Source organism: Pocillopora damicornis, chromosome 3, assembly GCF_964200805.1.
Source record: "Pocillopora damicornis chromosome 3, jaPocDami1.2, whole genome shotgun sequence".
Taxonomy (NCBI): Eukaryota; Metazoa; Cnidaria; class Anthozoa; order Scleractinia; family Pocilloporidae; genus Pocillopora; species Pocillopora damicornis.
In genome coordinates this window covers 26,629,022-26,655,768 of record NC_142672.1, presented here as the reverse complement: position 1 = coordinate 26,655,768, position 26,747 = coordinate 26,629,022, and the positions used below count along the sequence as shown (strand labels likewise).

The 26,747-nt window shown below is 36.4% G+C and overlaps 1 protein-coding gene and 2 long non-coding RNA genes across 3 annotated transcripts; 1 reads left to right on the top strand and 2 right to left on the bottom strand.

Moving 5' to 3' along the window:
* The first annotated feature begins 1,378 nt into the window (after positions 1 to 1,378).
* LOC149049106 (uncharacterized) lies at positions 1,379 to 3,499 on the top strand. The gene is made up of 2 exons (XR_016184689.1): positions 1,379 to 1,770; positions 1,996 to 3,499. It is a non-coding gene; the product is annotated as an uncharacterized LOC149049106 (long non-coding RNA).
* A 4,516-nt stretch (positions 3,500 to 8,015) lies between these two features.
* On the bottom strand, positions 8,016 to 10,592 carry LOC149049105 (uncharacterized). The gene is made up of 2 exons (XR_016184688.1): positions 10,209 to 10,592; positions 8,016 to 9,983 (listed from the first exon to the last, which is right to left on the bottom strand). It is a non-coding gene; the product is annotated as an uncharacterized LOC149049105 (long non-coding RNA).
* Positions 10,593 to 15,978: 5,386 nt separating this feature from the next.
* On the bottom strand, positions 15,979 to 26,306 carry LOC113684297 (ephrin-B2a). The gene is made up of 6 exons (XM_089199329.1): positions 25,876 to 26,306; positions 20,410 to 20,717; positions 19,455 to 19,556; positions 18,993 to 19,262; positions 18,753 to 18,825; positions 15,979 to 17,515 (listed from the first exon to the last, which is right to left on the bottom strand). The coding sequence occupies exons 1-6, from the start codon at positions 25,989 to 25,991 to the stop codon at positions 17,446 to 17,448; spliced, it is 939 nt and encodes a 312-aa protein (XP_089055455.1). The 5' UTR covers positions 25,992 to 26,306; the 3' UTR covers positions 15,979 to 17,445.
* Between the last annotated feature and the right edge of the window lie 441 nt (positions 26,307 to 26,747).

The following is a 26,747-nucleotide window of genomic DNA, read 5'->3' as shown; positions in this document are numbered from 1 at the left end:
TGGCGCAAGTCTCGCCTAAAGCTAATTGAAAACAAGAAGAACGATCTAATTTGGCTATTGATCCATAGAATGATCCGCGTAAGATATCTCCTTAAGTCTTGGGGATACATCAATAATGACAAATGCGCAATCTGCGGAAAAACGGAAACTATTGAACACTGCTTCTTGGGATGTCCCAGAGTTGTGAAAGTCTGGGACCACTTCTCCCCCCTTTTCCGTGCTCTACTCGACTCCCCCTTCTCTATCTCCCCTACATCTATCTACTACCCTTTTTCCCTAGACAAATCTACCACCGCTATATCCTTATCTAACTTTCTCAAGGCAACCATCATATATTGGTGTTGGCTTGCCAGAAATAAAGCTACCTTCGAAGGTTCTCTTTTGAGCTCCAACGCGATTATAGACTTAATTAAGAAAGATGTCCAACTCAGAATTCTTAGTAACGACACTGATACCTTAAGGAATTTTTGGTCTTTTAAAAACGTACTTTGTTCGGTCGACGCTGGTAAGCCCATCTTCTTCCCCTCTCTTGCTCCCCCCTGAACCTTTGTATATAATAAAATTTGTTAAATCTCGCCCATGAGGGGTGCTTACTCCGGGCTACAGGCCCGCGCGCTGTTTGCGCCCCGCATGGTCTGAAATATCTCTTTGTAAATAGTAAATAGAAAACTTTTAAATAGAACTTTGTTACCTCTTACAGGTGGGCGCTTACTCCGGGCTGTTATAGCCCGTGCGCTGTTCGTGCCGCCTGTAAGAGAAAATATCATTAGTTAATTGAGACCTGTAATTACCTAAATAACTCATAATTTAATTCGAATACTTTAATCAATTAGAATTGTAAATAGATATCATTGACGAAATAAAACTGCCTGGTCTCCAGGCTTTTATATTTTAAAAAAAAAAAAAAAGTACTGTCTGCAGTTAGTTATATATATATATATATATATACCGGTGTTTCAGAAACCTTTGACAGCTTTAAAGAAAGAAAACTTCGTCGTCAATCCTGTTTCAAATTCCGCAATAAGTTTATGCGCCTCATCAACAGAATTGATGTATCCTAAATTATCTGCATGTCCACCATCAAGCAATGTTTCGCGACTTAAAATTCTCGCTATGCTGTTTCTTCTTGTTCCTCAGGAATCATGGGATTTACAGCTTCGAATGTTCGGCTACATCACTTGCAGATTTCCTAGAATCTTCGGTTATGTTTTGCAAGTTATTAAATATTCCATCTCAGTCCCTCTCGACCGCAACATGATCTCGAGACCGAAATTACGATTATCGTTATTTCTAAATTGGCACCAAATTTATGGATATAGTAATTTCGTGGCACTCTTTACCAATGCTCTTTACACATGTTAAATAAAGAGAAGGACTCGGTTCCACTGTCTTACAACATTCAAGATGGCGGAGGAAAGGGGTAAATGTGCGTTCAGTTGTGATCAGCATGATCTCGACACCAAAATAACGATTACCGTTATTTCTAAATTGGCCCTGAAATAACGAATATCATAATTTCAGTGCATGTCTGAGACCTTCGGGCTCGAAGCTTGGGAACTAGTATTCAGGGAAAGATAAAATGGCGGCTTACGGCGGCGAAGGAAATCTCAGTAGTTTAATATTTAGCGTGAAAAGGCTTGGGTGTTGTGATCTGGTTCTCAAGTAAAAAAAAAATCACGGTCTGCAATGGCCCTACCACCTTTTGAACAACAAGAAAACATTGAAACGGTGGTAAAAAGCAGCAAGTTTCGAAGTCTAAACGAAAGATGGGTAAGCTGAGTTTCAGTCAAATATCATGACATTTGGGATGTAATTTCGATACCGAATAAATAGTTCTACATGGTTACACACGCATAGGATTCTGTTGTGTTCACGTGAAGGCCATTTCAGCCATTCCTGCCACTTGTAAGTGGTAGGAAATAAAAGATATGTATAGTTGTTTCGTATTGAAGCCCTGTGAAATCACAAATTTGATTTATTTCTTCTTTATTTTAGGTGGTCATTATCCATTACTTTTGGAAGTCGATGCTGATGAGAAAGAAAAAATGTTTATGATTATTTCTTCTCTCGAACATTTTACTATTTAGGTACCAAATAATCTTGATACTGAAGATCATTGCATCCATTATGAAAAAATTACCCTTGATTGCTTTGTCAGCTGGAATGTATAATGTAATATACCTTGTGATTTGTGGGATTTTCACAAGTAAACTAGAAATACTTGAAGAGGGTAATGATGTACTTAATGCAGAGCATTTGGTACAAAGTCTGCTTTGCTGTAATCTACCTGAAGGTGCTTTTTATATGCTAGTAAGACTTGCACAGCCCAGTCAAAATGTTTTTGAGTAGTAGAAAAGCTGGCCAAACCTCTTCCTGAAAAGCAGTCTGAAAAATGTGAAGTTAGCGGAAGGTACTTCATTGTAGGCGGCCAAATTGTAAGCTGCCAGCCCATTTTGAGTGAGCAGTAAAACTCAAGATTGGCTATTTTAGCTAATTTTATTGAGAACCAAATTCCCAGCAACGGGCACAATTTTACTAGGCTATTTGTTATTTAACTACTTAGTAATATTCTTATTAAAATTTACTGCATTCCTTTCTAATAATTTGCTGCTGATTGTATTCTGTATATAGCTTATGATTTGTGTGATTTTCACAAGTAAATTAGAAATACCTGAAGATGGTAATGATGTACTAGATAATGTACTTGATGCAAAGCTATTTTGGTGCAAAGTGTGTGCCTTGTCTGTAGGTGATTTTGCATGCTAATAAGACTTGTAATTCAAATAATACACATCAGCTGGAGTGGGAATATTAAAAGAAAAATAATAATATTTAGCTATACCAAGTTCTGGTTTTATGTCCAAAGTGTGTGCCTTGTCCATAGGTGATTTTGCATGCTAATAAGACTTGTAATTCAAATAATACACATCAGCTGGAGTGGGAATATTAAAAAAATAATAATAATATTTAGCTATACCAAGTTCTGGTTTTATGTCCAAATTAAGCACTTAGTTGAAGATCACTGCACTGCTCAGGTCCAGAAGGCTGAAAGAGTACTGTCTGCTGTTGGTTTGATTTTTGTCATTTCTATTGATTTATTTTATTTATCAATGTTTCTTTGAATTGTAATTCATTGATCTCTTTCAATAGTGCAGGTTCGCTCATGTAACCTAATCTCCCACTTATGTATGTATGTATGGATGAGCTCAGTCAAAATGTTTTTGAGTGGAAGGCAAGCTGGTGATAGTAATAGGCAGCAGAGGCTGAACCTTGTCTTGAATGGAAGTGTGAAAAGTGTGAAGTTAGCGGCAGCTATATTGTGGCAGGCAGCCAAATTGTCAGCTGTGGCACATTTTGACTGGGCTGATTGTGTGTAGTATATATGTGCACTTCTTTTAGGGTGTTAAGCAGGTTAAAGTACCAAGAAATCCTCTGTGATAACTTGATAATTCAAGATGTAAAAATTTTAAATAATAAGGTAAAGCTTGATCATTCTTAAGAGTTTCCATTTGTTCTGGAAATTTGGGGGAGGGTCAGGGGAGCATTATTTATACATAAATAATGTACATAAAAAGTAAAAAAAAAGGACCAAGGTAAAATCCCAATTTGATTTAAGAGTTAATTTTATTAAGAGAAAACCCTGGATATTGCTTGGGATTTGTGTGATTTTCAAAAATTGTTAGGAACCTTGTTAATTTTCAGCTTCAAGAACACAAGTACATAATCTTTAGTGCAGCCCTCTTTTCTCCCCGCCATTATTCTAATTTTTTTTATCAAGTTTCCTTTTTCTTGTGTTCAATTAATTTATTGTCTTTACAGGTGAAATTTTAATATCTGCTAGCACAATTATCTCTGCTAAGAGTGTCTACCATCACTCTTGCCGGTCTCAAGCCCAAAACGCTGCAAACTAGCTGAAACTACATGTATTTCGTAAAATTGCAATGAAATCTATCTAAAAACACCAAAATCCGGCAGAACGCACGAGTTTTTGCCAAATTTTACGCAAAAGTTGACAAAAGCGCTCAATTTGACCTGAAAAACACTTTTTTTTTTTTTTTGCAAAAATCAGCCTATTTTACATTCAAAAGCACGATGTCTTTAACAAAATAGGGATACAATCCATGTGAAAACACTTATTCCAGCTAAAACGCAGCGTTCTCAGTAAAATTTGGGGAAAAAACGCGTAAAAACCGTCAGAAACACGACATATTGGGCTGATTTTACCCACTTTTTGTGTAAATAGCTGCCAAAACCCTCTAAACTAGCTGGAACTACATGTTTTTCACAAGATCGCCATAAAATCTTGAAACGTTGCTTTAGGGACCTTTATGCCTCCAAAACGAGTTTTTACTTTAAAAAAAATGGAATGAACAAAGATGTTAAAGGGGAAAAAGCTGTGAGAAAGGAGAAGTTTAGTGTTGCTGTTTGATATGCCGCCCAGATATATCAATTTATTAATTTAACGCCTTTAGCCGTGGGCAGAAGTTTTTCTCTAGACTAAGAGGACCCTCCCTATGTTGACGAACCTCAATAACTCGTTGATTTTACTGTTTTTACACAGATTTGGTTTTAACCATATTCGCCAAAATAACTGCCGAAACACGGCAAACCAGTATCTCGGCCAAGAGCGATATTGGCCATTTCACACATCCTTATTAGATATGAATTTCATTAAAGATTGTCATTCTAGCATATGTTGGCTAGTTACCACAGGTTTCTTGATTTTCATGGGAAAGTGGCATTGGTTGGTACCATGACCAATCTCCTCGACTTTCCCATGATTTTCATAGGATGTTAGCGACCCATACTTCGAACCTCAGTTGTTTTTTTTTTTTTTACATTGGCGCGAGTTTCACAACTTTCTTGTGGTTTGGCATTGACTCAGAGTTGGGCTTATTTTTATGGCTAATCCATCGGCGACTTTCTCATGATTTTCTTGGGTTCTCAACAGTGACACGCACTTTGGAACCATAATTTTATAAATATGTCAACACTGGCAAATACTGCAAAAATCTACACTCTACTAAACTCCATGTACCACAATATCCACACAACTGCGTGTGCCTACTTGAAAATCCTAACCCTAACCCTAAAACTATCCAGTTAGCCTGGTATTGTATTGCTGGTTTGAGTGACTAAACTGGCTCAAATGATCCAGCTGCTTAAAAATCTAAGCACAGCGTAAGTTTAAAAGATTCAATTTTGTAAGGTTTCGAAACAGTTCCAAAATTAACATGCACATAGCTCAGTGTAAAACATCGAAGCTTCTAGGACTTCTTATGATTCCTACGAAAGTACACACCTAATGCACTTCAATTTGCCTTTGTTGTCCTCGAACGATCACGTCTTCATGGTAACGTGGTGTAAGAACTGTACAGCACTTTATAAATATATGTTTTACTTGACGGTAAAAGTTTGAATCCGTACAAGGAAACGTAACGGAAACAGGCGATGATAATATTCCGTTGACAGAAATGCAACGGAAACGTGTCGTCATATTTCCGTTCAGGAATCATAACGGAAACATAGCAGGTCCAAGGAAGAAGTGAATGATGTGGAAACATAGAGTTTCATTTTTCCGAATTACGGAATCATGCTATTTCGTCCTGTGCTCACTCTAACTCTGTGCTATCCTAAACCTAACCCAAACCCCAAACCAATCCTAAGCTATGGTAAAGGGTTTAAGTCAGGGTTGAGGATAGGGTTAGGGCAGGAGCCCATTACCTGGTTAGGGTTAGGGTTTGGGTTGCTTCGGGTCAGAGGGGTTTAGTGTTACAATCAGGGTTAGGGCTAGGGTAAAATTATGCTTAGAGTTAGCGGGGTTTAGTGTTAGAATTAGGGTTAAGGCTAGGATGAGGCTATGCTTAGGGTTGGCGTTAATATTTTTCTACAAGCATTCAATTGCAGGGTTTTTGGTATTGTGTTTGTAAATTTCAGTAACTACTTGAAAGTTTACTGAAAAACAAACGATAGGCCGACTGGTACACTTACAGGATAGATAGAGAAGGTTGGGGTTAGGGTTAGGGTTAGGGTTAGGGTTAGGGTTAGGGTTAGGTCTAGGTTAAGGGCTATAGGTTAGGGTTTAGGGTTTAGGGTTAGGTTTTAGGGTTATGGTGTGGGGCTAGGGTTAGGGTTAGGGTTTAGGCTTAGTGTTTGGGTTAGAGGGTCTGCGGTTGAGGTTAGGGCTAGGGTGAAGGTTTGGGGTTAGGGTTTGGGGGCAGGGTTAGTGTTTAGGGTAAGGGTGTAAGCCTCTTCAAAAATATTTTTAAGAAGGTTTTGTCACCTTTTTCACTTAAATAACCACCTGAAGAATTTTGACCAGTTAGATTATTTGAAGCGGTTGGATTAATTTTGATTGGGGTTTAATAACTTTTAGTAGTTGGATGATTATTTTTGCCAGTTGAACCACTGTAATATGCTGGATCTTTTTAACTAATGTTACCATCCTTACCTGAATTATTTGAACCAATTTCACTGGTTACACATGCATTATCCAGTTAGACCATTTCAACTGGTTGGATTATTTAAACCAGTTTGTCCATTTTAGATATTGGCATCATTTTATCAAGTTGGATCATGTTAACCAGTCGCACCATTTTACTAAGTGAGATCGTTTCTTCCGATTGGACCATGTCACGTAATTAAAATCTTTTCACCGTTTAAACCATTTTATCTTGTTTTGGCTGGTTGGACCATGTTAACCAGTTGCATCATTTTGACTGGAGTGAAAAGTTCCGTTCTTAACCCGAGCCCTAACCCTAACCCGGGGTTAGGGTTAGGGTTAGGATAGCTCGCAGCTAGAGTTAGGGCTTGGGTAGGGTGGGATTATGATTAGGCTGAGGGTCACAATTTTTTCTGAAAACATCCAATTTTTTTTTGGTATTGTGTTTGGCTCTAAACTTTAACAACTACTTGAAAGTTTGCTTGAAATCAAAATATACCATTTTTTGCCAAAATAACTGCCAAAATGCGCAATTCGGGCCTTTTTATCAATTTACACTTGGTTTAAGCTTGGTTTTTGTGTTTTCCCACAGACTCTTAAACTATTTTGCTGAGAACATTTTTTGCAGCGTTTTTAAAACTGAAATAAGCTTATTTTTGCAAAAAAAAACAAACGTGTTTTTCAGTCGAATTTAGTGTTTTTGTCAACTTTAGCGAAAAATTTTGCAAAAATCGTACATTTCTGCCGTATTTTGGAGTTTTTAGACAGATTTCGTCGCGATCTTGTGAAAAACATGTAGTTTCAAGCTAGTTTTCAGTGTTTTGGCAGTTATCTTGGCAAAAAATGGGCAAGTCAGCGCAATTGTTTTTTTTTTGGTTTTTAAGGTTTTGTTTGCCCAAATTTTACTGAGAACACTGTGTGTTAGCTTGTCTCCATTGTTTTTTCGCAGATTCTATCGCTGTTTTGCTGAAAACATAACGTTTCAGCTTGTTTGCATCGTTTTTGGTCGTGAAATAAGCTAATTTTTGCAAAAGGAAAAAAACCTGTTTTTCAGCCGAAATTGACATAAAGGATACAGAGGAACATTTGCTTATTGCCTTTTTTTTTTGTCCTTACTCATGAAGTTGATTTTGGCATTTCAAACAAAAACTCTGCTAGAGCATTAATTGAATGACATATCATGCACTTACTTTGAAGCAAGAACACTTTTTTTTTAATTCAGAAAAATACCTTTTTATTTTTTTTTAAGGACTGCTGGATATAACCTGTACAACCAAGATGAATTTACATTCATTATTTGTCATAACTTACACTAAATTAGAAATTCAAGTATGAAATGAGGGTACTAGCCCTTTAATAGTGTTCAAAATTTCCATATGCAGGGGTACTTGTGGCTACTGGAGAAGAATCAGTCTTTAACCCTTCACCCCCCCCCCAAGGGAGATAATAAGTACAGATATCCTCTTCCCTAGGGGCAACTAGCTCAAAAGTGAGTGATCTCAAGGGCCCTCCAAAAACGTTTTCTACAGCAATAACTAAGCTCTACAGAAGCACACTATGCAGACAAAAGGTGTAAGAGAATCAATGAATTCTTTAATTCTTGGTCCCTCCCAGGCCAACCTATTGTACAAATCTCATGACATCTGTTCCAGTTTCATCAGTCAATTTTTCAAGCTTCAAGCTTTTCCTGCAATTATGTACTTGTTCTTGAAGCTGAAAACTAACAAGGTTCTTGTAAATTAAGTTTACATAACAACCTAACAATTTGTGAAAATCACACAAATCCCAAGCTATATCCAGAATTATGCTCTTAATAAAATAAACTTTTAAAGCAAATTGGGATTTTGCCCTAGTTCTTTTTATTTTTTTGTTACTTTTTAAATACATTTGTATAAATAATGCTCCCCTAACTCTCCCCAAAACTTTTAGAACAGATGCAAACTCTTAAGAATGATCAAGCTTTACCTTATTATTAAAAATTTTTACATCTTAGACTACCAAGTTATCACAGAGGTTTTTTTCGGTACTTTGACCTGTTTAACACCTAAAAAGAAGAACACATACATAACACACACACACAATCAGCCAGGTCAAAATGTGCTGCAGCCAACAATTTGGCCACCTACAATGAAATAGCTGCCAATTTCACACATGTCAGACTTCTATTCAGGACAAGATTTGGCCTCTGCTGCCTATTACTATTGCCAGCTTGCCTGCCACTCAAAATTTCAACTGAGATTGTACATACATACATGTGGGATTAGGTTACACGAGCGAACCTGCACTATTGAAAGAGGTCAATGAATTATAACTCAAAGAAACATTGATAAATAAAATAAATCAATAGAAATGACAAAAATTAAACTAACAGCAGACAGCACTTTTTTGGCCTTCGGGGCCTGATCAGTGCAGTGATCTTCAACTAAGTGCTTAATTTGGACATAAAACCAAAACTTGTTATGGTTAAATATTATTATTTTTCTTTCAATATTCCCATTCCAGCTGATGTATATTATTTGAATAACGAATCTTATTAGCATGTTAAAATCACCTGAGGACAAGGCATACACTTTGTGCCAAAATTGCTTTGCATCAAGTACGTTATCTAGTACATCATTACCATCTTCAGGTATTTCTAATTTACTCTTGAAAATCACACAAATCATAAGCTATATACAGCATACAATTGGCAGCAAATTATTAAAAAGGAATGCAATAATCTTTAATAATAAGAGTAGCTAAATAACAAATAGCCTAGTCAAAATGTGCCGGTAACCAGGGATTTGGCTTCCCACACAGAACATTTTGTTAGGCGTCTAGTCTGGACAAGGTTTGGTCTCTACCTTCTGTTACTATAGCCAGCTTGCCTACTTCTAAAAAACGTTTTGACTAAGCTGAAAAAAATGTTTGAGAGAAAAATGGCCACAACAAGCCCATTTACTGCAAAATAAGAAACATAAAAGTAACACTTCAAATTAATACAGAATATAAGCCTTGCAGGATTTGGCTCTCAATAAAATTAGTTAAAATAGCCGATCTTGAGTTTAACTACTCACTCAAAATGGGCTGACAGCCTGCAATTTGGCCACCTACAATGAAGTATCTTCCACTGACTTCACACCTTTCAGACTGCTTTTCAGGATAAGGTTTGGCCTCTGCTGCCTATAATTACAACAGCCAGCTTGACTACTACTAAAGAACATTTTGACTGGGCTGTGCAAGTGTTACTAGCATATAAAAAGCACCTTCAGGTAGATTGCAGCAAAGCAGACTTTGTACCAAAACACTTTGCATTAAATACATCATTATCCTCTACAGGTATTTCTAGTTTACATGTGAAAATCCCACAAATCTCAAGGTATATTACATCATACATGTTGACAAAGCAATCAGGGGTACATTTTTCATAATAGGATGCAATGGTCTTCAGTATCAAGATTATTTGGTACCTAAATAGTAAAATGTTCGAGAGAAGAAATAATCATAAACATTTTTTCTCTCTCATCAGCATCGACTTCCAAAAGTAATGGATAATGACCACCTAAAACAAAGAAGAAATAAATCAAATTTGTGATTTCACAGAGCTTCAATACGAAACAACTATACATATCTTTTATTTCCTACCACTTACAAGTGGCAGGAATGGCTGAAATGGCCTTCACGTGAACACAACAGAATCCAATGCGTGTATAACCATGTAGAACTATTTATTCGGTATCGAAATTACATCCCAAATGTCATGATATTTGACTGAAACTCAGCTTACCCATCTTTCGTTTAGACTTCGAAACTTGCTGCTTTTTACCACCGTTTCAATGTTTTCTTGTTGTTCAAAAGGTGGTAGGGCCATTGCAGACCGTGATTTTATTTTTACTTGAGAACCAGATCACAACACCCAAGCCCTTTCACGCTAAAATATTAAACTACTGAGATTTCCTTCGCCGCCGTAAGCCGCCATTTTATCTTTCCCTGAATACTAGTGCCCAAGCTTCGAGCCCGAAGGTCTCAGACATGCACTGAAATTATGATATTCGTTATTTCAGGGCCAATTTAGAAATAACGGTAATCGTTATTTTGGTGTCGAGATCATGCTGATCACAACTGAACGCACATTTACCCCTTTCCTCCGCCATCTTGAATGTTGCAAGACAGTGGAACCGAGTCCTTCTCTTTATTTAACACGTGTAAAGAGCATTGGTAAAGAGTGCCACGAAATTACTATATCCATAAATTTGGTGCCAATTTAGAAATAACGATAATCGTAATTTCGGTCTCGAGATCATGTTGCTCGACCGAGGTGGTTTTGGTGGATGGAATCTAATGCTGACCGAGTGGGGGATGAAGAAAAGACTGAAGTACGAGTGGTCAGCGGGGAAACAAATTTAATAACTCATATAGAGACATATCAATTATAGTTGCGGAAAACAATAGTGTTGTAAAGCCGAAATATCAACAGTATCCTTCGCTAAATAAAATGTTAAGCAATTTTTCAAAAGTGTTGATGGTACATATATCTTTTACTGCTGTAATAAACAATAGAGACATCGGAAAAGGCATCGGTGGCATCCGGAAAGGCACCAAGAAGAATTATATTTACGTTTTGTAACTTGCTGCGTGACGAAAAAATAAAACCAGAACCGTGGACCCCAAATGAATTCTCCCACCTTGCCCCAAAAAATTTTCAAGTTTTCCGCAACTTCTCCTTTACCTATTCGTAGGTCCGGCCAAGCCTTTATGGTCATTGGCTCCCGTATAGCCACTAACTATGGCTTATAAATACAGGTGTTCAGTGTTAAATTGTAAAACTCCCCGAAGAAGTCTACGACAGTTAAACGAAACGCGTCGATGAATAAAGAAATTTTACAGCAACCGTTCGTAGAGTGCTGCTCACCAGTTTAGTTTGAAAGATTTTTTTTTTTTAAATTTGGTGCGATAGCTGTGGTCAGTTTTTCCATGCAGTTTGTCTGGATGTACCTTTCGCAGAGACGTGGGGGGGGGGGGAAGGGGGGGGAACAGAGACACCAACACAACATTTCACCTGCCGTTTGCTTCGAAAATTAAGTTTTCGTCCCGAGTTCATTTGTTAAATAAAATAGGAAAAAAAACACTTCGCACGGAAAACAGAATTATTTGAACGCCTGGATCTTCTGAAAAAAGGTCTCCTAAACGAGTGGCACTGATCATATTTGAGCATGGTAAACACGTTAGCCTTAACTTGGCTGTTTCTCGAAGCTCAGTGTTTTTTTACATGCCTTTTTCACGTGAAATGAGGCGATTGAATATATATAATAAACACTAAAAGAACTACAGCTGATGGAAATTTAAAATTTCTTATCTAAAGGCTGTGGAAACAAACTTATTAATGACTCTAAAAATATAGAAATCTAGAACGAAATTTTTTTAGAGTTGCTTAGCTTTTCATTTTTCTGGAATCGAAAGTTGAGATTGCAAAATTCAAGTGAAAAGCAAACCGACTGTGATTTCTGCCTTAAACAAGTCAAGATACTTTTTTCCGTCATACAACAAGTTACATATCGTAAATATCATTCTTCTTGATGCCTTTCCCGGTGTCACCGATGTCTTTCCCGATGCCTTCATTGGTTAATATAACAGTAAAAATATTGTTCCAGTCAAAGCGTTTTGAAAATTGTTTAACTTTTGAATTAGCGAAGTCTAACCTAGTAACATTTTGGCTTTACAATACGATTGTTTTTTGTAAGTTACAAAACGTAAATATAATTCTTCTTGGTGCCTTTCCGAATGCCACCGATGCCTTTCCCGATACCTCCATTGTTTAATACAGCAGTAAAAGATATATGTGCCATCAACACTTTTGAAAAAGTGCTTGACATTTTATTTAGCGAAGTATACTGTTAACAATTCGGCTTTACAACACTATTGTTTTCTGCAAATACAACTGATATGTCTCTATATGAAGTATCAAATTTGTTTCCCCGCTGACCACTCGTATTTCGGTCATTTCTTTATCCCCCGCTCGTCGCTCGTCGCCCGTGATGTAGTAACTCCCAATTATTTGTCTGAGTCAGGATTTCAACGATCGTGCCCCGGTTCTCTAAAGATGATCATTACTTCGCAAGGACCTTCAAGAATATAAGACGCTGAAAGAAGATTCCGTGGGATACGTTGACGACTGAGCGTAGCATTGAAAGGAGCTGTGCTATTATGGTAAACTACCACGATTAGCTAGTTAGCTCAGTCGAAGAAATCACTGTAGAGAATTTTAGTGAAGTAACCGTGTCTGAGTTTTAGTAGCCGAAAACAGCGAAGAGTGGCAGCTCAAAGACCTTTGGATTTTTCAGAAACAAACTGGAACTCGACCTACTGATCTCCTCGTGTTTCTCATAGCTTGCTTCATCCCTCCTAAGGGCAAAAGCTCGGCAAAAACCATTCTATCTCCGCTGCTAACGGTTTCCCTCCTTTGAGGACGTATATTTTTAGCCACCGTAATTTGTTCATCAAATACGTCAATAAGTACGAAATGGGTTGTACACAACTGTAGAAAACCTGATAAAGTCATTAATAATATACAGGGAAAAATTACTTAGTTCTGATTGGTTAAGATAAATGCAGTTTTCAGGTAATTTAGTGCAGAAGAGGGTTAATTCAGTGCAAAGAAAGAAACAAATCAGACATTCTGATTGGTCAATAATCAAAGAAACTCACAGATAGCCTATCAAATGCGAGCCTTGGATGTCGCAACAAAATTTGAAAATTTGCGAGCGAAACAATGGCCGGTGTTTTAAGGAGGCTTTCTTTCGCCACCGCAGCTGAAAAACAGCTTAAACAACGAAAACACTGTAAAAAGCACTGCTGTTTGGTTGTCGGTTTGGAAAAAGTGGTGTTTAGATAAGGGAATTGCCCAGGAAATCGAAAATTACGAGCCGACCCAGTTTAACACTTTGCTCGAGCGATCACACGCCGAAGTTAAAAACAAACATGGTGACGACTCCATTTCATCGACTCCATTTCATCGAATGTGATTCGGACACTGACTGAACAATTCCTTGAACTGTTTTGGCCAGAATCTGAACTTTTTTGCACCTTAAAGATGTGAAGATATCATTGCATAATTTATTATTGTTTTGATCGTAGGCGGTTGTTTTGACCGAACGCAAGGTTTGAATAAATTATTTTTGCACTTGACGCGCGCGCTTTGCTTATGTTTAATTATGATAAGCCATCTCGTATTTTTCCATGTATATTATTAACACGTAATCACATGATTTTTCTCGTGCAATTTGGAATAAACAAGCACTTGCTAATTTTTCAAAGACCACAAATTGCACTCGAAATCATGTAATTTCCTATACTAATAATTCACCAAATTATGACCAGTCAAAATTTCAGTCACATGTTTACCTCTGTAAAACCCGATATAAATCAACTGAATGAAAGCATGGGGAGGGTTTGTAAAGGTAGCAGGGAAAGGCAGGGGTTGATGAATTATGGATTAGTTGAATTAGCGATAGGATTAATTATCATAAAGATCTCCAACTCCCCTACTTGGTATGTCTAACTTCAATAAAGACGAGCCCTGAAATTCGTACAAAGTTTATTAATCAATTGCTAGTTTGACATATCAATCACTAGCTTAATACAACAAAGAATAGTAAATTACACTTAGAATTTCCTCTATCCATTGTCTACATATAACCTAAACGTTTACATGCGTCTTGTCTGCTTTGTTGAGAACGTTTATTACATCCTCTCCTTCCGTCTCACCCAAATGACGGTTAATCGCACAAATTAACATTTTGCTTGGTCACAAACAAACTTGCTCAACCAAAAGTTTAGCCCATTTGGCGACATAAGTTCTAGTGACCGATCAGATCTTTAACATCTTCGCATTTCAGATCGGCCACTCCAACAGCATCTAACATTGCACATGTATTTGCCGCCGCCGCAGCTATTCCTCGAAGACTTTGCTACCCCATTTAGTGTTATATTGTGTTGCTTTCATTTCACAACTAAGATAAAATTTCGCGTCCAACCTTTATGGGCATTTAAACGGTGAGCTGTTTTAAATGCTCATAAAGGTTTCCCGCTCATATTTTATCTCTTACGAAAAAAAAAAAACCATTAAAACACCACAGCATGCCAAATAAATTCTACTATCTCCTTTATCTAATTAAAGGTACCTATGGCCAACTTGTGTATAAAGCACTCAACCTACAGATGAAACGTTGTCGTGAACTTGTAATTATTGTTCTAGCAACAATGCAAGGTTGCTCTTATTTCAAAAGCTAAGGTTCCGGAAAATTACGGAGAGATCCACAATTATGGTGAACATCCGACTCTGCAGAATAATTAACGTACTTATAGCCAACAAAAACAGCACAAAATAGTATCCTGCGTTTATCGAAAATTCGTCAAATTTAACCGCTGGAATCCAGATCTTTCTTCACTTGTACAAGCCTAATTCCTCTGTTTTCTAATTCTGTCACGTTTAGTCTCACAGTAGTTCAATATATATTTGCATTGTAACACAATGATCTCTGTTTACGCGGTTTTCTTCAGCTTGTATCTGATAAGTTTTCTGCATCGGAACGAAAATGCCCCAGAACACTCTTAATGTGACCGCTAGTTTAGTCGACTGAGTGAAATTAATGCGGAAATGAATTCCAGAGGTTTCTTTTGTCAGAAGAGCACAGGATTATTTTTGTCCGCTTCTGATCAGTCCAGCTACTTATATTTACAAGTCCATAAAGGTTTTACGCACTCCTATTGGCTGGCTTTGCAATTTTTCCATGCTATGAAAAAGAAACCTAACCGGATTTTTACCGTGGTATGCACAGGCACCCCACGGAAAAAGTCATGAAATCCAAGTTAACGAGGTTCTGGTTTTATGCCTTGTAATGAGCGTGTCATTCCTTGTAAGAGGTTTACAATTTTCGTATTTCCTCTACATCCGCGGTTACGAGAACTATTCCGTGTAAACTAAGAGGAGGAAGTTTTGGAAAATACATACAGTGCTTGATCATGTGAGGAGCCATTTGTGCCAAAAAATATCAATCAATAAAAATCGGTAATTTTAAAGTGAACCGGTCTCCCACTTGTTAAGAAAAGATAACCCGATCAAGTATTGTTTACTTTCTTGAAATCTGACAAGAGACATTGACATGAGAATAAAGGTAATAAATCACAATAAAGGTAGTGACAGGAGCCCATCAGAGAATTTGTCAGGTCAACGCGCTTCCTTGATGTATTGAGAGGGACAAAGCACAAAACCAGACGAAGCAAGAAATTTGAGATGGAAAGACCCCCTCCCCCACCCAAAATAAGAAAAAAAAAATTGCAAGACTCTCCTTCAAGCATAGAGGAACATTGTCATGGAGTGCTATGCTAAACCGAGTTTAAAATTGTGAGAGCGTCACATTTAAAAGCTATCTAAAATATATTCATGTGGACATCAATAACTCTACCTTTGAGATAGAAAGCTCATCTATTTTGAATAAGGACAAATGTTTTCATTATTATTAACTGTTGATTATAGGGAAGCATACTCCATAATATTCGTGATACTTTAGTATATATTTAATATTTACTTATCATTTTTCTTTGTGATTAGACAATTTAGAATATTGAGACCATTTGATATTGCTGAATTTCTTAATCCTTTATATATCTAAACCCTTATCACTTAAGACTAGATTATTTTGCTCCCCATACGATCATGTCAGTAGCATTAAGAGGGTTAAAAATGGCTACATATATCACTGTTACACACCACTAACAAAATGATTGAGATCACTTTACTGTATATGTATATCAGATTATTAGATTTTTATTAGGATAAAGTTCACAGGTTCCCTATTGGCAGCAGCCATAATGCGAACAAAGGTGATAAAAAATTGCTATAATGCTGGTAGTGCCAAGGGGCAATTGGAAGTGAATCCTGTGTTTTGATTGGTTACCTGAGCAGGCAAGATGGATTCCTTAACACAGGGTGACCACTTAATAGAGGTGAAAATTGTAGTGATTAATACAGGAGGACTGCCTAATACAGGTTTGACTGTATTGACACCTCTCTCATTCATGACAGTTACAACAGGACCCAACAACAGTTCTAACAGTAAATGTTAATTTTTTCAAAAAGGTACAACGTTGCAAATGTTTAAATCATTTCTACACAATACTATACAGTTGAAATTTACTTGCTTAATACAAACTCAGCCTCCCAAAAATAAAACAAAAAAGATTACATGAATCACTCTTCAAAACATGCATACAAAGGCCTGTAAGGTGTAGGTATTTACATACAAATGCCAACAATGTCAATTGTGCCACCACTGAAATACATATAAAGGGTTCTCTTACAAATGATGAACAAGGGATTAATTTCTTGAACACTAACTGTTCTTCATAGCTAAGAGTCAATCAATTGATATTTAAAAATTGGATACACGACACAACGATTTCAACCCAATCAACTTCTGAGGCCACTGGTTCTATCCTTGGCAAATAGTGATTTTCTTTTTCTTGATATCTTAATTTACATAAATAAAGTGAACACAATATAAAAAGACCATCCCTATCTTCCATAAGTGGCACAGCTTAGTCTGTCCACATTGAGCCAGTGTCTTTTTAACACTCCAATACAAAATAGTTAAGTGTGTAATGTGTAAGTCCCTTCGACACTGACTTGCAGATTTTTACAGTTTGTTTCAGGCATTGAATATGAAACAAGGAGAGCTTTGAACAATCCCAGTATTGCAGCCAGATACATATTGTTTCTCCCTGTAGGTTTTTATTAAATGTATAGGCTTGCCAAGACACTCAGAGCTTGACTATTACTGAATCAATGGGACACTGTCTAAACTTCGATACTAACAAATTTACTGAGATTTAAATGAGTTACAAACCTGAAACATTTTTTTATCATTATTAGCAGTAATTACTGCCATTTTTTTATCATAAATTTTAACTGATATCTATAATGATGATATTATATCTAAACTACATCATTTTTGTGAATGAAATCATTACACATGTGTTGGTGTTGAGGGAGGACCGCTTTTTTCACCCTGTTTTGATGATTGTAATCTCGGCTTCCTGAAAAAAACAGAAAGACATGCCTTAGAATATTCTGGTACCCTTTCCACAGAAAAGATAAAACTTGGAGCTCATAGGTTTGTCACCAAAATTGATAACACTTTAAAAGCCCCAGTGGTACAAATAAGATTTTCTTTTTCTTTTTCTTGGTTGATCTCAATTTAGGGCCTTTCTGCACTAGCAACAAAGTTGTTTATTGAGACAAATTTTCTGTCATCACCAACATTTTTCAAGAGCAGATGGTTTGTGGTTGACAAATTTTGGCCAAAGTGGACAAATCTTCACATGCACTGCCATCAAAATTTGTTGCGGGTAAAAATTTGGCAAAATAAACTAAATAAACAAAACTGTAAAAAAACTTGACAGTAATTTGTTGTATAAGCTTCAACAAGCATGTAATTGAACTGACATTAGCTCATTAGAGAGGCAAAAATTGTCTTTTGCTGCAAAACTCAGGGATTCTAAAATTTTAAAATGACTTAGGATACATCCTGGAAATTGGAGGTGGAGTCTTTTAGCAACTATGCTGGCTGGTCTCATGAACAGATCAGGCCCTGACAAAATTTGATAGCTTTGAAATTTTTAATGCAGATGCAACCAACAAAACAAAAATTTTTCTAGACCAAAATTTGTCCCTTGATCAATTCAGTTTGTAATCATACCAGCAACAAACAAAATCAGACAACTGTGAAGCAGGAGTCCAATTTGTTAATCAAGAGTCAGCTGTTACCAACTAATCATTTGAGGAAATCACCCCAATCACACTTGAGGAAATTGTAATGGCTATGATTACTTGTTTAACTGTCTCATACAACCACATAGATTTCTAGACAAATTGCAAAACATTGGGAGAGATGATGACATCAAGACTTAGGAATGTAAATCTCCTATGAGTAAACACCACTAGTATAGTTGACACAACACAAGATTTAGCATTTTCAGAAATAACACAAAATGAGATTTATAAAGATGTACCTTGTAAAATTAACAACTGGTTCATACATCAGCGTGCATTCATTGAGATATGAAGCATGCAGGAAGTTTGGAGAGCACAAAAGATGTGTAAGAGTTGCCTGAGGCGTAGCTGAGAGCAACTCTAGCTTCTTGAGCAATTGAATTTGATCAGACAAATTTACTAGCTTTGTTGTAAATCAATTTTTTCAATCACCGTCAGAAAGTTTAAATCAATTATTAACAATTGATTAATAAATATGTGAGCAGATTACTTCATACACACCAGAAACAGTAACAGTTGAATCCAATTGAAATAAGCAGAATAATTCCCAGCGAAGCACCAAGTATAGCTGTTCCTGTGAAAAAGATAAACGTAAATGTAATAGAAACAAAACCCTACTGCTCTAAAGGATAACAAACCAAAAGAGAGTTAATTGATTGCTACACTGAACCAGAAGAACTTGGAAGTGGTCTAGAAGTTATTATCTACGGTTAAAAGGTACATGCATGCAATGATGTTTACCATTCGTACTGTGGGAACTATCTTTTTCTTTTTTGCTTGCTTCAGCAAGAGGTTGATCTCCTAAAGTTGGATGACCATGAAAACTTGGTGAAGGGGATAGTATGTCAGTTTCAGTGCTGTTAGTTTGAGGAGGTGATGGCTGTTTTGAAGAAGACAACTTTGTCGTTTCCAGCCTAACTGTACTTGGGGCTGATGTTGTATTTGTTATCAAGGTTTCTACAGCAACCTGGGGTGGTTTAGTAGTAGGTTTCTTAGCAATGCAGTTTGTATCTAGTAAAAGGAAAAAGCACAAAATACCCATCATTCAACATGTTATAACAATTTTGGAACTCAGAAGTCAAAGTTGGGTGAAAATGAATGAGAAAAAGATACCATTTTGTAATTTATTTACTGATTAATGAACAAGGACTGCTACTGTCTGATTGATAACATAACTAGAAACTGTTTATAAAATAACCCTACCCTCAGGTCCTGTACAAACATATATTTGCATTTTCATGTCTTTTGTTAGACAATGTCCATCTCTTCTTTCCTTCAATGAATCATAGGATCCAGTTGAGGTAGCTGCAGGTGTAATACAAGAAAATAAAAATAACAACATCAGAAGCAAGAAATGAAGATAGTGCTTTTAAATTCAAATTCCAAAGAGCTAGGCTACATGAACATTCCTGTTGTGAAAAACAGGAATCTTGATTGGTTTTTCTTCACACAGTACACAAAGTAATACAATTAGGGCAGTACTCCTCTGAAGAAACTGTGGCACTGTGTCAGTGGGAGAGTATAACAAAGTAATTTAGTATATATCAACTAAGTTGATCATGTAAATTGGCCACCATTGAGTTTCAAAGCTTACATTTTGAGTGATAGCTCTTCATCAAAGTGAATAAATCAGAGCTTAAGGCAATTATAGGGATAAGGAAACGGTCTACTGACCTTGAATTAAACAACAGAAAAGAAAAACATCAGGTGTGTATCATGAAGAACATCCTCTTAGAGGAGGTAACAATCTTCTACTTCCAAATGCTAGTGAGAGATGCTATTATATTTAATGGAAGTACAGCAAGTCCTGCTTGCTTTCCAAGTTTCTTAGTCTGTTATTTAATTTTCATACATATAGTTGACCACTACTTATAAAAGATTAGTTTGAAGGGAATAAGAACCATTGATTGCATTGCATCTTATATCATTCTCTTGAAAGGCAATTATAATAACGGATTTCCAGCCTTATGAAAGCTGGACTCTCTGATCTACCTTCAAAGGCCTTGATCTTTTGCCATACAGGAGAGAAAGATGGATGATTGTTAATTAGGTGAAAGATAGAAGTTTTTTTTAAAAAGAAAAAAAAATCATAGAATTGACAAAGCTGAGACCATGTGTTATGTTTGCTGAAATATTATAAGACACAAAACACACTTACAAATGAAATAATAGACCTTTCCTTTCTTGAATACTCGAGACGGGTCAGCGTTAAAAGGCTGAAACACAAGTGTCTCAAACTGCATCTGACGTGGATCATCACATGATAAGAATATCTTGTTCTGTGGTATGCTGTTATTGTTCACATTGCAAGTCTGATAACTGTTAAAATCTACTCGCCAAAAATTTTCGCAGTTATAACCAGTATCAGTATCCGATCTCTCCACTAGAGATACTGCTACATGTGGACAGATCACATTTAATTTGGATCCAGGAAGGACATTTAAGCGATAGCTTCCATTTTTAAATCTGAAAAATAACGAAGAAAAATCATTAAGATGCATATAACTGGCAAGAAGTGTTAAATAACAATTAAATCCAGTTTAATTGCTATGGTGGTATAAGTGAGTAATAGGTGCCTGACAACTGTTCAAGGTCCTCTCTGTGTTCACTCCTTTCTTGCTGCACAGTGAACCTTTGCCATGGCTTAAGCAATCACTGCTATCCTCAGGCTGCTACACTTTTGTAACTCATTTTCAAAATGTTTAAATTTGTAAAATTTATGATGCTTTGTTTTTAAGGTTCCAATTGTTGTGCCACAACCCCTAAGCCCCTGAGAGTGACAAGCATCCTATTTCTCCTTACAACATCACCTCTGAATCTGACTTCAAGGTCTTGAGAATAAAGGAAATGATCATCAACTAAAGAGGCCCTTGATTGTTAAACAAATTCTCCTTGTCAGCATCTTAGAAATGTTTAGAGAACAGTAAGGAGAATGTGTAAACTGATGTTAGGGTGTAAGGAGTAAACAGCTACAGCAGTTAAACCTATCACACAGTCTTGGCATGAATAACACAAAAAAGAATGCAAGGGTGTGTGAGGAAAAAGTAACCTACCAATGTGAAAAGCTATGACAATTCCAAATCTTTTTCAACAGCTTGAAGGAGCATTATGCAAAAGATCATACGTCATGTTTTCTCGTGTAGCGGTCTGAGTCAATGTGAAGCTTCCAACAACCCATTACATTCAGTTACTTTTATAATGTTAACCTTTTAAAAGGACATTGAATCGTGCTAAGACCACAGAGAGAGATCATTCCAGTCAGAAACAAATTACAATGGAGCAGCCTCATTATGCACAATTGTCTAATAAGCAACTTGTTAAAGACCTGAGAATAATTCTAGGGATCTGCTGGCCAGACATCATCAGCACAACAGAATTCCAGAGGAAGACCGACCAACAACCAACAGAAGATGAAATCAAAAGGTAAAGATGGAAATGGAGAGGGTACACCCTTTGTCAACCAACAAATATCAGAAGACAGGCCCTCGGCTTGAATCCCCAAGGCAAGAGAAAGAGAGGGTAACCAAGGAACACCTGGCTTCATGACCTCCAGGTTGACATCACAAAGATCAACCGCTCGTGGAGCCAGTGAAAAAGGATGGTCCAGAACAGAGATCTGTCTCTGGCGGACTTTTGTTGAAGCCCTATGCCCTAAGAGGAGCAATGGACTTAGATAGATAGGCCATGTCTAAACAATCCTCTTTGGAGAGCTGAAGCATTTTAAGAAGAGTCTGTCATTCTTTGCTAAGATTCAAAGAATCTTTGATGAACATCCTGAGTCATGGAATCTTGGGGAGAACCACAAGGCCTGGTGAAGGCTCATGTTGAAGGTTTCTTATAAAATAGACAATGACAGACAGAATAAAAACAGAAAGAGGAAAGAGCAAGTTATCTTAGAAGGGCAGGGAAAGAAGTGAACTGACTCTAAAATAACTATTACTTGTATTTGATGTCTTTTTTTCTGATAAACAATAAGCTAACATTATACTTTAGGGTATGTGGTTTTCCAATTACAGTGCACTAACAGGCAAACTCCAAGGTTCAGAACCAACCTTGTTGTTTTTTACATGATGTCTTTATTGTGATCATAATTTTAATGGTCATCCACAAGCAGAAACAAAGACATAGATACAATTTCTCAAGTCACAACTCAGCAACTTGCAAGTTTGAATCCACTCAGAGCAAGTACCTGTAAGTTTTTTGCATGATGAACAGATTTCTCAGTGCAGCCATGAGGTCCTGTGCACCACATAACTTAGAACTAAGAACCAAGATCTTTCTCAATTAAGAGCATTGGGAAATTGAAACACAAAAGTGCCCTTTGGCAAACATTTTGCAGGATGTGAAGATAATTAATAAGTACCATGTAATGGGTACACTGTGTCAACTCCATTTTTGACAACATCAACTACTAAATTACTGTTTTTAGATGTTAGGCAGAAATGCAAAACGTGATTTAATTTAAAACCTGCCAAGCCAATTTTAACCTATGCTATTACTTTTATTAACTTTGCAAAGAATATTCAATCACCTCTGTCTCTTGCTGAAAGATAAGAATCAATTATTCTGCCATGATCATAACAATAAACAATAAAGATTTCATGAGTCTGTGAATTCTTATCTTGATCAAAACACCAAGTGATAAAAAAGTTCTAAACCAGCTTAACCTTGAACTATGTGACTTAAGATGCTTAAATGCAATCTTTATCCACAGTTGTTTTATTGATTCAACCACACGGGAACAGTTTAAACCCTGCTTCTAAAGATAAAAACATTATCAAATTCTTATATCAAGAGGCCATTTCCTGTGTGTTTTCCACTTATCAGTCTCATAAATGGGATTCACACCTGATTAGTGCTGAGTATAATACCTCTAACTTATCTCTAATATCATTATGCAATGTTTCTGTCAATCTGTTGTTCAACTTGGGAAAAACATGGGTTGATTACAACTGGGATGGTGTTACACTGAATACATGTAATTGACTAATCAATAGAGTTTGTTGCTTATATGTAACTTGGCTACAACCCAGAAAGGAAAGTCACTGAATTTTGAAACCTTTTAACACTAATTGTATTTTGGATCTTGTTGTGTAAATTGGATCTGGTCCAGTGGCCACATTGTAGATATTGTTGTTCAATTTCTCTTCTTGATGTTTCAGATTGTCAGATCATTGAAATTTTCAGTTTCCTTTGCTTCAAATTTTGATTGCCAGAGTGAAAACAAGGTAAAGTTTGAGAAACAATAAATAGCCATGACATATATCTAGGATAGTTAATAATCATTTCAAAAAATCAGATACATCCAATGATAAAATTCCAAGACTGAATACTTGGCACCACTCTGAAGATAATTTTGTCAGCTTAGCAAATAAACAGCATTGTTTTGCTTATATATTAGAATATTTCATTAAGTTTTAGTCATTAAACTCACTCTAAGTTTATCACTGTTCATGTTCCCAACCTCAACAAAATCAAGTATAGAAAGTTCTACAACATTTATAACTATTAGTAAATAACAAAACTATGATAAAGGAGCCCCCATTAAAAATGATGTATCACTTTTAAGAATACTTCAATAGGCAACAACTTTACATATGCCGCTAATGTTTGAAGTCTGTATTCATCATCATCAAGAATAAATAGAAAGGACACAAAGATCTTTTGTACTAATAATGGAGTTTTAATTGTCTATAAAATATTGAGATGAAATTTTATGGCAGAGACAGTTGTCTGTTACAAATATATCTACTTCCCACTGCTGTTAAGAAACAAAAGATAAACAATTTTAAGAAAATGTATAACCACGTGGAATTAGCTGGCTAACAAAAGCACTGCAGCTATAACTGTTTCGTTTAAAAATCAAATGATATTTCTATTACAATAAGTGCATTGTTTCTAGTTTCAGTCAATGATCATGAAGTCCTAAATAAAATCCTTCAAACAACCTCAAAGTTGGAAGTTGGCTTACTCCAAATATTGTATGATGTCATGAAAAACAGAGTATAAGAATTTTTTATTACAAGTCTTTCAACTTTCCCTTTCAATTTTGTAGTTAGGAAAGCATTTCTAATCAGTGCCTAATAAAGCATTACTATTGTAGATACAGGTTTACACATGTAAGTAAAATGAGGACTTTTGTATATATCCATTCATGTTCCTAATGTATTGCATATATTGAAACTTTTGATTTGCTATTTGAGGTCTACAACATTCAAATACAAAGCACTCTTCCATGTTCTCTACAGAGTGTACTGTGATCGATGACAAAGAAAAGCTACAAAATGTTCTTGAAAGTTGCTCCTAGCACTTCTGTCAGCCACAAGCATGTCCTAGGGGCATGTAGGAACAAGAAACTTTATTTTTTGATAAATGAAAGTGACTTCCAAACTGAAACACCTGTCAGTCTGTGATGCACATGTCTGTATTTATCATACATCTAAACACATGCTTGCATTCAAAACTAGAGGAGTTGGAAGAGTTGGGTTTTATCTTTGTAAAAATAACATAGCTATTTGTAGATGCATGACGCACCAGCTGTTCGCTAGTTTTCAAAAGCCAACTATCTTTTCTCAATTTTGTTTTGTACTGGAGAAGTTTAGTTCGCAGTGCTACTTGATTCATAACTGGAGAAACTTTTAAGTTAAATTGGATGTGGTTGATAGATATCTGAACTCGGTTGATTCAAACACTGTCAAAATAAAGCTTTTTTCAGGGGTAAACAAATGATCCATAAAGGAAAAAGATTATTCAAATTTTTATCCCCAAAAATAGAGCGCATTAAGGATAAGTGCTAAAGGCTAGGGAAGAAGGAAGTTCTGACAGCAGACACGAAACTGCCCCATGCAACGTAATACGACAGCAAAAATAATATTGAAAGGTCTGAAACCCTGCCTATTTATATGGCTATAAGCCAAGATCATGCGGTAGTTTGGACTTGTTGTCATTTCTGCTTATAGAAAAGACACGACTGGCTTTTAGCTTAAGCAAATACACTTTTTCCTTGAAGATGACCCTTGATTTGAGGGTGTTAGCTTTCATTCCAAATGCATTACAAAAAGCCTTTCCATAGAATTAAAGTTAATTCTCCTTCGCTCTGAAGTTGTGCGATAAAAACAGAGTTAAAAACAAGGACCGTGCGACTAAACACCGTCTACTTCAGTGCATAAGTTTCACCAGCGATCACTTCACGTTCTCAGTTAATCAACAAAAAAATCCGTCGGATCTCATATAATATATATAAAGTTTGCCTATTTTCTCACCTATGGTTCAAAACCTTTCCGGTTAAGTTGCTTACATGCGTTTTGTGGTTTGTAAGATAATAATTAATTCAGGTAAAATTTCCGCACAGCCCCATACTATTGTAAAACAGATCTGTTTTCCTAATGGCAATGTATTGTTTTTGTCATTGTTTTCTTTATCCAAGAACTGAATGCATAATGTAGTATGGGGCTGTGCGGAAACTTTACCAATCATTCCGCTGTCGCTTTACTGTGGTCCTATCCTAGGCTGACTTCTCTAAAGAAGGCGGCTGTTTCAGTTGTAGTATTAAAATTAGTGTGGTTTTACTACTAGTAAATACATACAACAATGAACATGTACTTCAATTATTACCAGTACTTACAGGGGGTTTTGAAAACTCCAATGCAACGATGGATACACGATGGCTCCACTCACAAGTACACCCAGCTCAATACAAACGTGAACTAACACCAGAACAAGACGATTTTCACGTCCCATATTGTTCCTTTCCAAAATTTCCCTCTCAGTAGTGTCGTAATCCAAGCAATGATTGCAACGGAATTATTGATGATATGTACAAACTAATATTTCGAAAACGAAGGCGTCTTTCGCCGTGAATAAATAACCTACAAATAAAGCAAGGAAAAAGGAAATTGTGTAGTACTTCTCCGTCTCAAAGGTCAGTCATAATCGGGTGCCAACATGCTAACGCTCAAGCGTCGTCGTACCCGTGAAAATTAATCCGTCGGAGATCTGTGGGGGTAAATTGTAGTGAAGCTCCAATATCTTTCAATCCCTGTCATTTGATTGGTCAGACGTCACGTGGTTTACTTTAGTGCCAAACGATTTTTGACAACCACTTCCATTTAGAGAAGAAAGGCAACTGGCAACATATGAACTATTGTTTATTAACAATATGTGGTTAGTAAGATGAAAGAGGATGACACGAATTCCGAGAAAAATTGCCAATAAAGTTTTATAGGAGAGACGTTTTTTAACTTTTTTCAAGACTGGAAATTAGACAAAAACTGGCAATAGATTAAGCGGGAGCTGATGCATAACATAGACGTGAGAGTAAATTAGACTTAGGTAAATTAGATATATATTTTACCTGAATTATCTTCTCTTCTGTTTCGTGACTATGACTGTTCAAATTTCAATACCCGATGCACAATCGTTTATTCTCTCCTAGGAATTCATTCTAAAGAGTGATTGTGCGTCATCATAAGAAGTAGTAAACCATTGTTTGTGACA

What these genes read in the sequence shown, in the direction of transcription:
- LOC113684297 (XM_089199329.1), bottom strand. Translation starts at nt 25,991, where the DNA reads ATGGGACGTGAAAATCGTCTTGTTCTGGTGTTAGTTCACGTTTGTATT. An exon ending in TGTTTGTACAGGACCTGAGG is followed by an intron (nt 19,263 to 19,454) that starts GTAGGGTTATTT and finishes TCCTTTTACTAG; the next exon opens with ATACAAACTGCATTGCTAAG. An exon ending in TTCAACTGTTACTGTTTCTG is followed by an intron (nt 17,516 to 18,752) that starts GTGTGTATGAAG and finishes TGTTTTTTTCAG; the next exon opens with GAAGCCGAGATTACAATCAT.